Source organism: Typha latifolia, chromosome 13 (genome assembly GCF_019914945.1).
Source record: "Typha latifolia isolate L0001 chromosome 13, TyphaL0001v2, whole genome shotgun sequence".
Classification (NCBI taxonomy): Eukaryota; Viridiplantae; Streptophyta; class Magnoliopsida; order Poales; family Typhaceae; genus Typha; species Typha latifolia.
The window spans coordinates 3,422,573-3,435,238 of NC_133098.1; the positions used below are offsets into that span (position 1 = coordinate 3,422,573).

Sequence of the window (12,666 nt, forward strand, 5' to 3'; positions counted from 1 at the left end):
TCCCTAATTTAATTTTTAAACTTGGTTCATATTATCTTATCATAAATATTATTCCCTATTTCTCTTCGAACGGATTTAGGAAGAAAAAAAAAAGGACGCGTCTTTATCTCCGCTGTCATCATCTCTCGTCGCCCATCAAGAAAAAAAAAATATTTTTTTAAAGACAAAACACAGAACCACAGTTTTAGATCGCACGTCCAAGTCTCGACTCTTACCACTAAACCCCCAACGCCAATAGCCCCTTTTGGGTTCTATATAAAGCGTTCCGTTCTCTCCACTAATCCCATTCATTCATTCATTCGTTCGTTCTTCGTCTCCTCTTTGGCTTTGCTCTGCTTCCGTTGCTCCGTTTTGGGCCATCTTTGGCTTCAGATTTGATCTTTTCTCATTAGAGTTTTGCTGGGTTCTTCTTAGTTCAGCGATTAGTTTGATATCAAGGTAAATGCAGCTTAGGAAAGAACTCATTTTGTTATGTTATAAGATCAACAAGGAAAAAAAATGTCATCTTGCTGCTTGTTAGTATTCCGTGCACGATAGATTTCGAAAGAGACTTGTAAGTGCGCAAAAGATTCGTCTTTCTGTTGCGTCTTTGTCAAGATCAGACTATTCTTTTTATCCACTCATGGTGAGATTTCTAGAAAGATGAGGCTCTTTTTTCTCTGCACTTTTCTTCTCTTATGAATTACTCATGTGTAAAGTTCCTGTTTTGGTGGGCAATGGTGGTGTTTTTCAACTCGTTCATAGTTTGATAGGAAAGTTAGACTTACGGGTATCTCTTTATCGATGCTGACGCCTATCAATGACCAATAAGATGAGGAAATATTGCATTTTGTCCATCCCTGGGCATTTACTCCCCTTTGAGTTTACCTATATTGTGACCTTCCTTCGTATTTTTGGGCGTGCTACTTTCGGATTGCTCCTTATATATATATATATATATATATATATATATATATATATATATATATATATATATATTTTTCTTGATCGCTTGTTGGGTAATTCACTGTTTATATATATATATATATATTTCTTGATCGCTTGTTGGGTAATTCATTGTTTCTCTTGTTGTCTGTCTTCCTCTCTCTGATTGATTTCTTCGTAGTAGTTTGTGAGTGAGCACTAGTTGTTCTTGGTCTATTTTATAAAAGTGAAATAATGTTGGTGTAATTTGTCACTATTTAGGTATGAGATTAATGCTCTAGTGAGGACAATTGTAGTTGTTTGATTAGTGGATTTGAGATTGGTGCCTTTTTCTAGATGCTCTTCTAACTAATGGTCTGATCTGAGTTTCCAGTCAATTTTCAAATGCTCTTATATATGGAGATTATAATATGTTGGTAGTCTTTGATGTGTATTTTTTAACTGCCTTCCTTCATTTGCAGAAGAAGATCTTTTTTAACTTCTAAGGTTAGAGGGGAAGAAGGAAAGAAGCCATGGCCGGACGCAAGTTGACTCGCATCCATAGCCTCCGAGAGCGTCTCGGAGACGCCCTTTCTTCTCATCCTAATGAGCTGATTGCAATCTTTTCCAGGTATTGATCTCAATTTATCTCTCTATTTCACAAGTTCATAAGATTTTGATTGCTTCACTATAAGATGATGATGTCTTTTTTTCTTTAATATGACTTACTTACGATCTAGAGAATGATCTATAGTTTCAAAATTCTTGGTTTTCATAGGTATGGAATATAGAAAGTGAAATTAGTGCGCGAAGTCTTTCATGTCTGACTATTTTTCTCCCCTGTAAACAGGTACGTTAACCACGGGAAAGGAATGCTGCAACCCCATCAGTTGCTTGCTGAATATGAGGCCGTGTGCTCCAGTGGTGAGATTGAAAAATTAACAATCTTCGAAGATCTTCTTCGAGCTGCTCAGGTATTACATAGGAATTGTTCCTATTGGCGTTGCCATTGTTGCACTTATCGCATCTTTCCTGATTGGTATATCATCTGTTGATGTTAATGTTTGATGCAGGAGGCGATTGTCACACCTCCATGGGTTGCTCTTGCTATTCGGCCAAGACCTGGTGTGTGGGATTATATTCGGGTGAACGTGAGCGAGCTCGCTGTGGAGGAATTGAGCATATCAGAGTACTTGCAATTTAAGGAACAACTCGTGGATGAAAAAAGGTTTGTTCACTTCTTGAGATAATTTGTATTGAAGTCCTTGTGATCCTTGTAAGAATTCACTAGTTATATTATCCTCAAAGGTAAGATACTATTAAACTAAATATATGTCTCCCATTCTGTCAGTTCTGAGAGCAACTTTGTGCTGGAGTTGGATTTTGAGCCGTTCAATGCTTCCTTTCCCCGTCCTTCGATGTCGAAATCCATTGGCAATGGAGTGCAGTTTCTTAATCGTCATTTATCTTCAAAATTGTTCCAGGACAAAGAAAGCTTGTACCCACTGCTTAATTTTCTGCGAGCACACAACTATAACGGAACGGTAAATATTCAATGCTCTCATACATGCCTAAACACTTTCGGAACTTCTAAATTGTTTGAATATTTGATGAGCTTGAAACAAACATAGATAACTTAATGAAATATCATTTGATAAAGAAAAATAAAATCTCACAATGTTTTATGATGTCATGCAGTCAATGATGTTGAATGATAGAATACAGAGCCTTGGTGCTCTCAGATCTTCTCTCAGGAAGGCAGATGAGCATCTGCTAAGTATCCCTCAAGATACTCCCTATTCGGAATTTAATCATAGGTGAACTATTTTATTGCTTATAAATTGCCATCAACATCCAGTGCATCTTTTGATCATACTGTTTCATCCTCTCAACTAATTTAGGTTTCAAGAGCTTGGTCTGGAGAAGGGTTGGGGTGATACTGCTAAACGTGTAGGGGCGAATATTCATCTGCTTTTTGATCTTCTTGAGGCTCCTGAGCCTTCTAACTTGGAGAAATTTCTTAGTACAATCCCAATGATGTTCAACGTCGTCATCCTATCTCCCCATGGCTATTTTGCCCAAGACAATGTTTTGGGATACCCTGATACTGGTGGCCAGGTACAGCACTTTAACAAATTTTATCCCATATTTGAAGCTGAGGCAACTCCTAACCTCTTTCAATTCTTTCAACCAAATGGTGTTTCTTTGCAGGTTGTATACATCTTGGATCAAGTTCGTGCTTTGGAGGAGGAGATGCTTCTCAGGATAAAGCAGCAAGGCCTTGACATCACTCCTAAAATTCTCATTGTAAGATTTAGTTATACGTAGTAGATATATTTAGATGAGAATTTATGAAAGGTATCCATCAGCTGAGACTGTTTTGCCTCTTGATGCAGGTGACTCGATTGCTACCTGATGCAGTTGGAACTACTTGTGGTCAGCGTCTTGAGAAGGTCATCGGAACTGAGCACACAAGCATTCTTCGGGTTCCATTTAGAACGGAGAGTGGAATCCTTCGCAAATGGATATCGCGATTTGATGTTTGGCCATACCTAGAGACTTACACCGAGGTACATACTATTCCTATCATGAATGAAATATTATTAGCCATTTGTAGCTCCTTGTGATGCCAAAAATTTTGTAACTCGTCTCCTAATCAAGTTCTTTCAAATCACATTTTTGTTAATAGGATGTTGCAAATGAAATAGCGGGAGAAATGCAGGCAAAGCCTGATCTGATTATTGGAAATTACAGTGATGGAAATCTAGTAGCATCTTTGCTAGCACATAAGTTAGGAGTTACTCAGGTTTGTATGCTGAATCATGAACTAGTCTGGCTTACCTTCAGTGAAACCTTAGTTCTTAAATTACTTACTATATCCTTCCACTTATGTGCAGTGCACCATTGCCCATGCTTTGGAGAAAACAAAGTACCCTAATTCAGATCTATATTGGAAGAAGTTCGATAACCAGTACCATTTCTCATGCCAGTTCACTGCCGACCTTTATGCAATGAATCATGCTGATTTCATTATCACCAGTACCTTCCAAGAGATAGCCGGAAGGTAATGTTTTCTTTTTTTCTGTCGGAACTTGAAATAAATCCCTTCCTTCCAGCTGATGCTAAAGAAGTTACTTGATGTATGTTATTTCAGCAAGGACACTGTGGGGCAATACGAATCTCATACTGCTTTTACTCTTCCTGGACTTTACCGAGTGGTTCATGGAATTGATGTCTTTGATCCAAAATTCAACATTGTCTCTCCTGGAGCTGATATGTCGATATATTTCCCTTATTCAGAGAAGGATAAAAGACTCATTGTTTTCCACTCTGATATTGAGGAGCTTCTTTTCAGTTCTGTGGAGAACTCAGATCACAAGTGAGTACTTAGTTTTCCTACCTTTTGAGTTCTCATAAGTTCTTCTAGTTCAAGGAGTAATTTAAACTTTACTTTCTTTGCAGGTTTGTGTTGGCTGACAAGAACAAGCCAATTATCTTCTCAATGGCTAGGCTGGACCGAGTCAAGAACATCACCGGTCTAGTCGAGTTCTATGGCAAGAACGCCCAGCTGAGAGAATTGGTTAACCTTGTGGTTGTGGCTGGTGATCATGGCAAAGAATCCAAGGACAAAGAGGAACAAGCAGAGCTGAAGAAGATGTACAGCCTCATTGAGCAGTACAATCTGAATGGCCAAATCCGTTGGATCTCTGCCCAGATGGACCGGGTCCGCAACGGGGAGTTGTATCGTTACATTGCTGATACTAAAGGAGCATTTGTCCAGGTATACCATGATTCAATCTAATTCTCTGTGGAATGAAAGAAAATATAGAATTATCAGATCATCAATTTGAATGGAGAAACAAGGAGGAAACTATTCTGGAAGTCTCACTAGTATTTCTTTTTGTTTGTGTTAAGCCTGCGTTCTACGAGGCATTCGGGCTCACTGTCGTAGAAGCCATGACATGTGGTCTTCCCACTTTTGCAACATGTAATGGAGGGCCTGCGGAGATCATAGTTAATGGGGTTTCAGGCTTCCACATTGATCCTTATCAGGGAGATAAAGCTGCTGAAACTTTGGTCAGTTTCTTCAAGAAATGCAAGGAAGATCCTACTTACTGGGACAAAATTTCACAAGGAGGGTTGCAGAGAATCTACGAGAAGTATGCTTTAAGCTATTGGAACTTAGCCTTTTCTTGCGGTATTCTACTTTAATTGAGATTAAAAGCTTAAATCTTCTCTAATTATAATGCAGGTACACTTGGAAGCTGTATTCCGAGAGGCTAATGACATTGACTGGTGTTTATGGCTTCTGGAAGTATGTCTCCAATCTTGAGAGGCGTGAGACCCGTCGTTACCTTGAGATGTTCTACGCTCTCAAATACCGTAGTCTGGTTAGTTACCTCAGCTTCACTATATATAAATTTAGATTACTGCACACGAACTGCAGCTTAATAATTTTTGATATTGCTCTATTACAGGCAAGCTCTGTACCATTGGCTGTTGATGGAGAGAGCAGTACCAATGGAACTAAATAGTAGCAAGAAATGCTGGCCATTCGATATCTCTATTGAGAGAACTATGATTGCATGCAGTCTTCAATTTTTTTTTTCATTGTTCTTTGCCTTCTTGTTTTTTTTGTCGTGGAAATCTATTTTGAACAATGTTTTGCTGCTTTTCTGATGTGATTCAGTATGTAAGAAGGCTATATGCCAATGTTTCTCTACAATATAATGTTCTGGTCTAAGGGATCATTTCAATTTGTGACCATTACTGGTTCTATTGAATGTTGTCAAATAGCCTCCTCATATACACTTTGCATTTGAATAATTACAAAAGAATCAAAGAAGATACAGACAGCAGACTAAAGAATCATTTTGTACACTCAGCAACTCTACAGATTTGAGCAAGCAACTCAGTTTATGTTCTATTTACATCCATAAATCTAGGGAACACTTCTGTGAATATCGAGGAAATCTCGAAAGGAGGAGAGCCTGCAAAAATAGATATGTATCTTAGGATACAGGGTGTTAACATACAAAGATTGAAGAAGTGCAGAATCTTACATCCTTTACCTGATTAGCCTTCAGAAACTGTACTTTGCTTGGCAGGATGTCAGTAAAGTTCATGCCTATCCTGCAATCAATAAAAATCTGCACACCCAAATATATGCAGATTTATAAACATCACAGCTTAGCTAAGTGATGCAATTCCTGTTCAGAGAGAGAGAAAAAAAACATAAAAGGTTTGATGTGCACAAACCTTAATCTTTGGTAATGAAAAGTTATCGATGTGTATCCGAGCTCGTAGGGCACCGAGTATCCTAATCTCTATGCGGTTTCCATGCCAAGGGAGTTGCATGATCTCTTCAGTGATAAATTCAGTAAGGTTAACTTTCTTGATCCAAGCATGCATCACAACAGTCAAGTTCCAGCAATGTGGTGGCTGGTAAAATGAAGGGAAGTCAATGATGCCTATTGAGTTATTGTTGTACAAAACCCCAAGAACTGAGGAGCTATACTTGATTCCAAATTTGTTTGGATTGTGAGTAGAAAACAGCAATGAAACCACTGAAGAAGACCCATTTAAGGAGTCCAGTTGTATGGCATGGAGATGGAAGATGGGCTTCTTTGGCTTCAGAACAAACACTATGATCAGAACAACAACAGCAAGTGCTGCCAAGATTAGGAAGAGGATGGAGGAGATCAAGCAACACTTCTCAAGGTGAGATCGTTGGTAATAAGCCTCTGTCTTCTCCAATGCATTTGGATCATTTCTACTCTCCATTGCAATGAGACACTAAGAGCTAGAGCTTAAACTGATATGAACTAATAAAAAGGAAGAGAATGGCTTGTGCAAGTATCTCTATTGCCTTTATTCCTTTCTTGAGTTCCTTTTATGTAGTATCTCTTCATAGTTACATAACTTCGTGTGATGGACTACTTCCTGCCCAAGATTGTTATAGCCGACTAGATCATTCATATAAGTGATGAAATCTTATCATCTATTAGAAATATATATTTCTGAAGTCTTATAATCATACTAGCTTATCCTAACCTCCCACATCACAAAAGCTCAGCCAAAAGCTAGTTTTGGAGGGACAAAGGCAATCTAGTTTCATTAAGAAGAGACTTGGTAGATTACAGCCTTGTAACTTTGGGGAATCACAGCTCTATTTTTTATGTATACCCCTGCAAAGTTTCTTATTTGCATGTATACCCATCATCTATAGTTTTTGCATGGATGTCCTTCAGATTACTTTTTGACACACACATAATTAAAAGATTAGAAAACACATAAATACCTTTGGAGTAAAGAAATCTATGTAGATAAAGATGTTTCTATCTTTCTGTTGGTAATTTGAGAGGTCCCCATGAAAAAAGAAGAAGCTTTTAAGTGGTATCTACGCAATTTGAGAGTAGGGACTTGGATTAGGGTTTTCCAATCTGGCCCATAACTCTAATCCACATCAATTGCTCTTGCGCCGCCTCTCTCCCCTAATCTCTTTCCCTTGTCTTAAACCCTAATCTCCCCTATCTTAAAACCCATCATCTCTTACCACGAATTCGTGCAAATTTCGTGTCTTCTTCGCACAATTTCAGACATATTTTACGCGAGCATACATACCAGAGAGACACCAAAAAATTTCAAATTTGGAGATTTTAATCCCCTTGTATTATTTTTGCTTTGTTTTGTTTGTAATTTTTCTATATTTTTTGCGACATCTGGAAAACAAAGCAAAGTATGCATTCGAAAAGCTTAAAATTTCAATCAATGTATAAAATCAGATAACGTGGGAGAGACGAATCGACTCAAGATGCGGCGCCACCGTCGCGAGCAGGATGGCGAGAGCCCCGGTGAGGAAGACGGCGCGCTTAGCAAGTACATACGTCCTCCACACCAAGAACCCGGCGCCGCCTGCGGCGGAGCGGCGGGAAGGCGGGAGGCTGCCGGAGAGGGCAATGGTGAGATGGACTAAAAATAAGTTGAGGAGGAAGGCGGCCAGGTTGAGAATCGCGAGCGCCACGAAGCCCAAGCCGAAGAGGCCAAAGACGGTCGCCAGGACGTCGAACGAGGTGAAGGCGGCGGCGGCTACTCCAAGCGTGGCGACGAGGACCGGCAGCTTAGGGCTGCCGATTCGGCCTTGGCGACCGAGGAATCTTTCGTTGCTGGGCTCGGCCATGGAGTTCGAGATATGTCTAGTTTGGTCAAAAACTCTGTGATCTAGACAGAGTCGTAACACGTAAGTAGAAGAAGAAATAATTAATTAACCACCTCCAATTACAAATGGCCTTTCGCTGTTACCACGTGGCTCGGAAGCCGGTAAGCATGATACCTCGTAGACATGATCAAAGGGCCCAGCTCGCCCGTGCCCGGCCCGACCCGGCCAGGTTTGGACCGGGCTAAGCCCGGCCCGGATGCCCGGCCCGGCCCGAGCCCGAACTATCCATGGCCGGCACGGGCCAGCCCTTTGCCCGCCCGTTCTGCTACAGTAATTCACCGTTGCTACAGTAATTTTTTGAAAGTATTGTACCGTTTTGCATTATTTTAAGCACACCTTTAAATTTTTTTAATTTATTTTAATTATTTTTTAAATGGAGGAATATAAATATTTTTAAAAAAATAAGCTAATAGTTAAAAAATTCTAAAAATAGTTAAAATATGGGTTGGGCCGAGTGATTGGTTGGTTGGGCCGGCCCGGCCCGACCGGCTAGCCCGATCTCTCACGGGCCGACAGGCGGTAACGGGCTAGACTATTCTAGCCCGGCCGGAACCCGGCCCGGCCCGAGTGATTGGTGGGTCGGGCCGTGAACAAATACTTAAGTCCGGTTTGCCCGAAAAGTCTGGCCCGGCCCGGCCGATGATCATGTCTAATACCTCGGGTGATTGACTAAACTAGCTTTATTTTAAATTTTATTTACCAAGGATTATCCCTTAAAATTATTATTAAAATGGTTTTTTCACTGTAGCAATACCTAATAAGCGGAACTTATAAGCGTTTACGTATTTATTTGACCGCTGAAAAACTCTAAAATATTTGGCATTTTATCTGTAAGAGTCTATTTAAGTTACTGTTTCAAGTGGTTAAATTAAAATTTTACTTTTATATTTAAAACGTTAATCTTATATCGTTTTACCCTAGAGTTCAAAGTTTTTTTACAGGTCTAAGCGTAATAGAACTATCTCGGTAATAAGTTTGAGTAATCTATATTGGTAAATAATGTTTAGAACTAGTTTGGTCAAAAACTTATTATACCTCTTGAGTTATGACGTGGGCTATCTCCAGAACCTTTGATTGTTGAGGCCCAAATCCAAGCCGATGGCCCAAAAATATCAGTGGGAATCGTAACCCCTTTACAAATCGATCTCTTTCTTCTACAACACCATCTCCCAAAATCTTCTACGTCTCTACGTACGACGCTTAGTTTAATTACCCTCGAAACCCTCTCCCTCTCTTCGCTTTTGCTACTCCTCTCCCTCTTAAACTCACCACCCTCCTCCGCATCGCCGATCCCCCGCCGACTGCTCCCCCCGGAAGAACTCATCCAGTTCGGCGAATATCATTGTCCTCAAGAACCTCAAGTGCCTTCCTATAACCTAGTTGTTGTTCATCTCACTCAATTTATCACTCACGTCAAGCATCTCATTAGGGCTTAGATTGGAATGTGGAGATTATCCATAGATTTTTCTTGTCAAGATCGCTATTACCATTCTTCATATTTGCATTGACCACTTGATCTAGATGCTAGATTATAAGCGGGTGTTCATTGTTTGAATCATCCTATATAGCCTTGTCCAAAGGGAGCTGGATTAGTTTCTCGTCTTCCTACTCTAATCATCATCTCTAGAAATTATTTTGGAGGTGTAAAGAGGTCATTCCTTCATGCAACAACTCATAGGAAACCGTTGATCATCTATTATCGGGTTGCTTCTTTGCCTGCATTAGAAATTTGGCGATAATGAAAATTACTGCTACTGAAACCTCTGCATGGAGGAGGAAAAAAACCAACTCGAGAGTCGAGACGACCGTCCACGTAAAAGGTTGCACCCATGCAGAGTACTGTGCGTGCTGCATGAGAGGGTTTGAGAAGTGGGAGGAGAAGGACTTGGAGTTACGAGGAGATGATACGTGAAAGTGGTACTAACTTTCATTGCCCTTATGAGGATCGCTCTCTAAGTTCGAGTGCATCTATGCATGGTTCCATGGCACGAGGAGTTTTTATACATGCCCGGTTAGTTGGAATACCTTTGTATATTACCATTATTTCGTTTTGATATGTGTCTAACTTTGAATAACTATCCTTATATTCTTTTTTTTAATTAAAAAATAATAATCTTTGTTGTCTTTTTCTGAAGTAGTAAGAAGCTTTAAGGTGTTAAGAATGATTGTTTTTATCTTCGTATCTTTACATCCGCCATCACTCCTCTGATAAGCTTTCCTACTATGATATCATATTAATTTAACAACTATTCTAAAAGTTTAAGTTATTAGGGTCATCAAATAGTACTAATAAATTCGATCAGGCAAGAAAAAATTTAGAGAAAAAAGCACAAATATAATTATCTACCATATAAGAGACATAATTCACCTACTCCAATTAACCACCTCAGCTAGATTCTTGAGATCAATTTATCTTTTAATACGTAGTATATGTAATATACTATATTATTTTTAAAAGACAAATGATTTGGTATTTACCTCTATTTTTTCTCACTTCACCAACTAAAGTGAGGAGGCAATATCTTTGATCTCAAAGTTCTTTTCTTATATATATATATATATATATATATATACTTGGGTTTATAGCTTTGTACATTGTTTTATTATAAATTATCACCATACTCTCAGTTAATTCAAATGATTACTGAATACTTTTGCATGGCACTTTAAATGAATCTTAGTCCCAATCTTAATAGAAAACATATATAGTACACCATCTTATTCTATCAAGTCTTTTTTTTTTTAAATCAAACTTGATGAAATGAATAATCTTCCAATGACCATGACGTTATATTTGATAATATTGCACAAACATAATCCACTATTTGATCCATAACAAGAATAACTATTTGTTAGCAAACTCGGTCTGTTTTTCAAAATTCATTGGGAACATAAGTGAGCCTCCTAAATTTAAAACTGATCCACCATCAAATTTATTAATTTTTAATGATATTATATGTCATTATATGGTTATAATTATGAGCAAAAATCCACTGAGATCAGGAGCAATATGCTTTCAGAAAAAATGATTAACTTAATCTATGACTCTTAACCAGTTTAGAAATTTTTTAATTTCTTTAATAGGTTTAAACACAGACCTATTTTGCTGAGTAGTCCAACAAGATTTGGTGCTAGTAAGGCCCAAGTACAACTTGGGCTTTGAGACCCTACCAATTATTAGCCCAATAATATTGTTGTATGTATCACACATCCAAAATTTCATATCTACGTGTATATAAGAGAATATATATCTATATATATTCTTCATATGTAATGAAAAAGTTAAATAGTTTGAGAGGTGTAGGCTTTTTAAAGAAATACATAAGAAAATAAGGGATTTTATGATGACCAAAAAAAAAAAAGAATTGTTTACATAAATGGCACTTAAACGTTAAATATTATAATTACGATTATGCTTTGGGGTGAAAAAAAAGAGCAACTCGGAGTAAGCTAAGCCTAAGCTTTATTTTTGGGGCTTGATTTGAATTTTGAGTTTGAGCCTAAACTTAAGCTGGCTCGCTTAGGCTCGGCTCAAATATAATATATTATTAATATTATAAATATATATTAAATAGTTCTTAGCTCTTGCACCCTCATTTCGACTTTGCTTGAATAATAGGCTTAGTTCACCTCGATTTAGGCTCAAGACTCGTTCAGGTTCGGCTCATGTATATCCCTAGTTATATTCTTCAAAATATCATAATTGTCATCAAAATCATTGTGCCGGCTCAGCTTGAGCCTGATCTAGAGTCTACTTGCTTAGGTTCGGCTCATATACACCCATAATTATATTCTTCAAAATATCATAATTGTCATCAAAATAATTGTGTTTAATACCTAATTTATACTTGATATTTATCCCATCAAAATATTTTACATCAAATCAAAGGGTATTTAGATAACTTCATAAAAATAAAACATATTTTCTAATAGTTTCTTTAATTTGATATCACGTCAAAAATAATTATTACAATGTTATTTCTAAGATACAATTAGATATAAAAATAATTATTTCTGAAATAAATAACTCATTTTAAAATTAACTTTATTCTATCAGTAACCTGAAATCCATATGCATTGGCTTTGTGCAACATCCAACTACTCCCCGAAATATTGGGATACTACATCAACTTACGTCCAATAGGCAGACGAAAAATGCTGAATGCACTAAGTTTTCTGCATATGGGTTTGCAGAGGATCCCTATTAGAGACGTGACGAATCCACCCTTGTCACGTGGACTAGGGCTCGGACATTCAGGTAAAAGATGGCCGAGTTCACGTGGATTGTCTAACAAGGACTGTCCACCGTCCACGTACGCCTAACTCCCTCGATCTTATCACATACAGTCACCTACTTCGAGAATTCTTTTATTTACATAGGATTACTCTTATTCGACCACCAATTATCACCGTCTTTTTATACATCCCGAACTTTTGGACTTTTTTTTAAAAAAATCCATAAATAATTACTAATTTTTTTTTAAAAAAAACTACGTAACTCTTTGAAATAAGAATTTACAAGCTGTTAATGATCTAATGATACA

At 38.0% G+C, this 12,666-nt stretch overlaps 2 protein-coding genes across 3 annotated transcripts; one reads left to right on the forward strand and one right to left on the reverse strand.

Annotated features, from left to right (window-relative positions):
* Positions 1–285: 285 nt before the first annotated feature.
* LOC140799664 (sucrose synthase 1) lies at positions 286–5,670 on the forward strand. Of its 2 annotated transcripts, none has more exons than XM_073154076.1 (16): positions 286–438; positions 1,386–1,534; positions 1,754–1,877; positions 1,977–2,131; positions 2,255–2,447; positions 2,602–2,720; positions 2,805–3,021; positions 3,115–3,210; positions 3,300–3,473; positions 3,593–3,709; positions 3,801–3,967; positions 4,058–4,282; positions 4,366–4,684; positions 4,819–5,063; positions 5,156–5,294; positions 5,382–5,670. In XM_073154076.1, exons 2-16 carry the CDS (start codon positions 1,437–1,439, stop codon positions 5,436–5,438), a joined length of 2,445 nt encoding a protein of 814 aa, XP_073010177.1. In that variant the 5' UTR covers positions 286–438; positions 1,386–1,436; the 3' UTR covers positions 5,439–5,670. The 2 variants fall into 2 exon arrangements, with proteins under 2 accessions (XP_073010177.1, XP_073010178.1); XM_073154077.1 differs by lacking the exon at positions 286–438 and adding an exon at positions 1,069–1,185.
* Positions 5,671–5,765: 95 nt separating this feature from the next.
* Positions 5,766–6,760, reverse strand: LOC140799665 (uncharacterized). The gene is made up of 3 exons (XM_073154078.1): positions 6,163–6,760; positions 5,976–6,053; positions 5,766–5,894 (listed from the first exon to the last, which is right to left on the reverse strand). The coding sequence occupies exons 1-3, from the start codon at positions 6,685–6,687 to the stop codon at positions 5,832–5,834; spliced, it is 666 nt and encodes a 221-aa protein (XP_073010179.1). The 5' UTR covers positions 6,688–6,760; the 3' UTR covers positions 5,766–5,831.
* Positions 6,761–12,666: the final 5,906 nt, after the last annotated feature.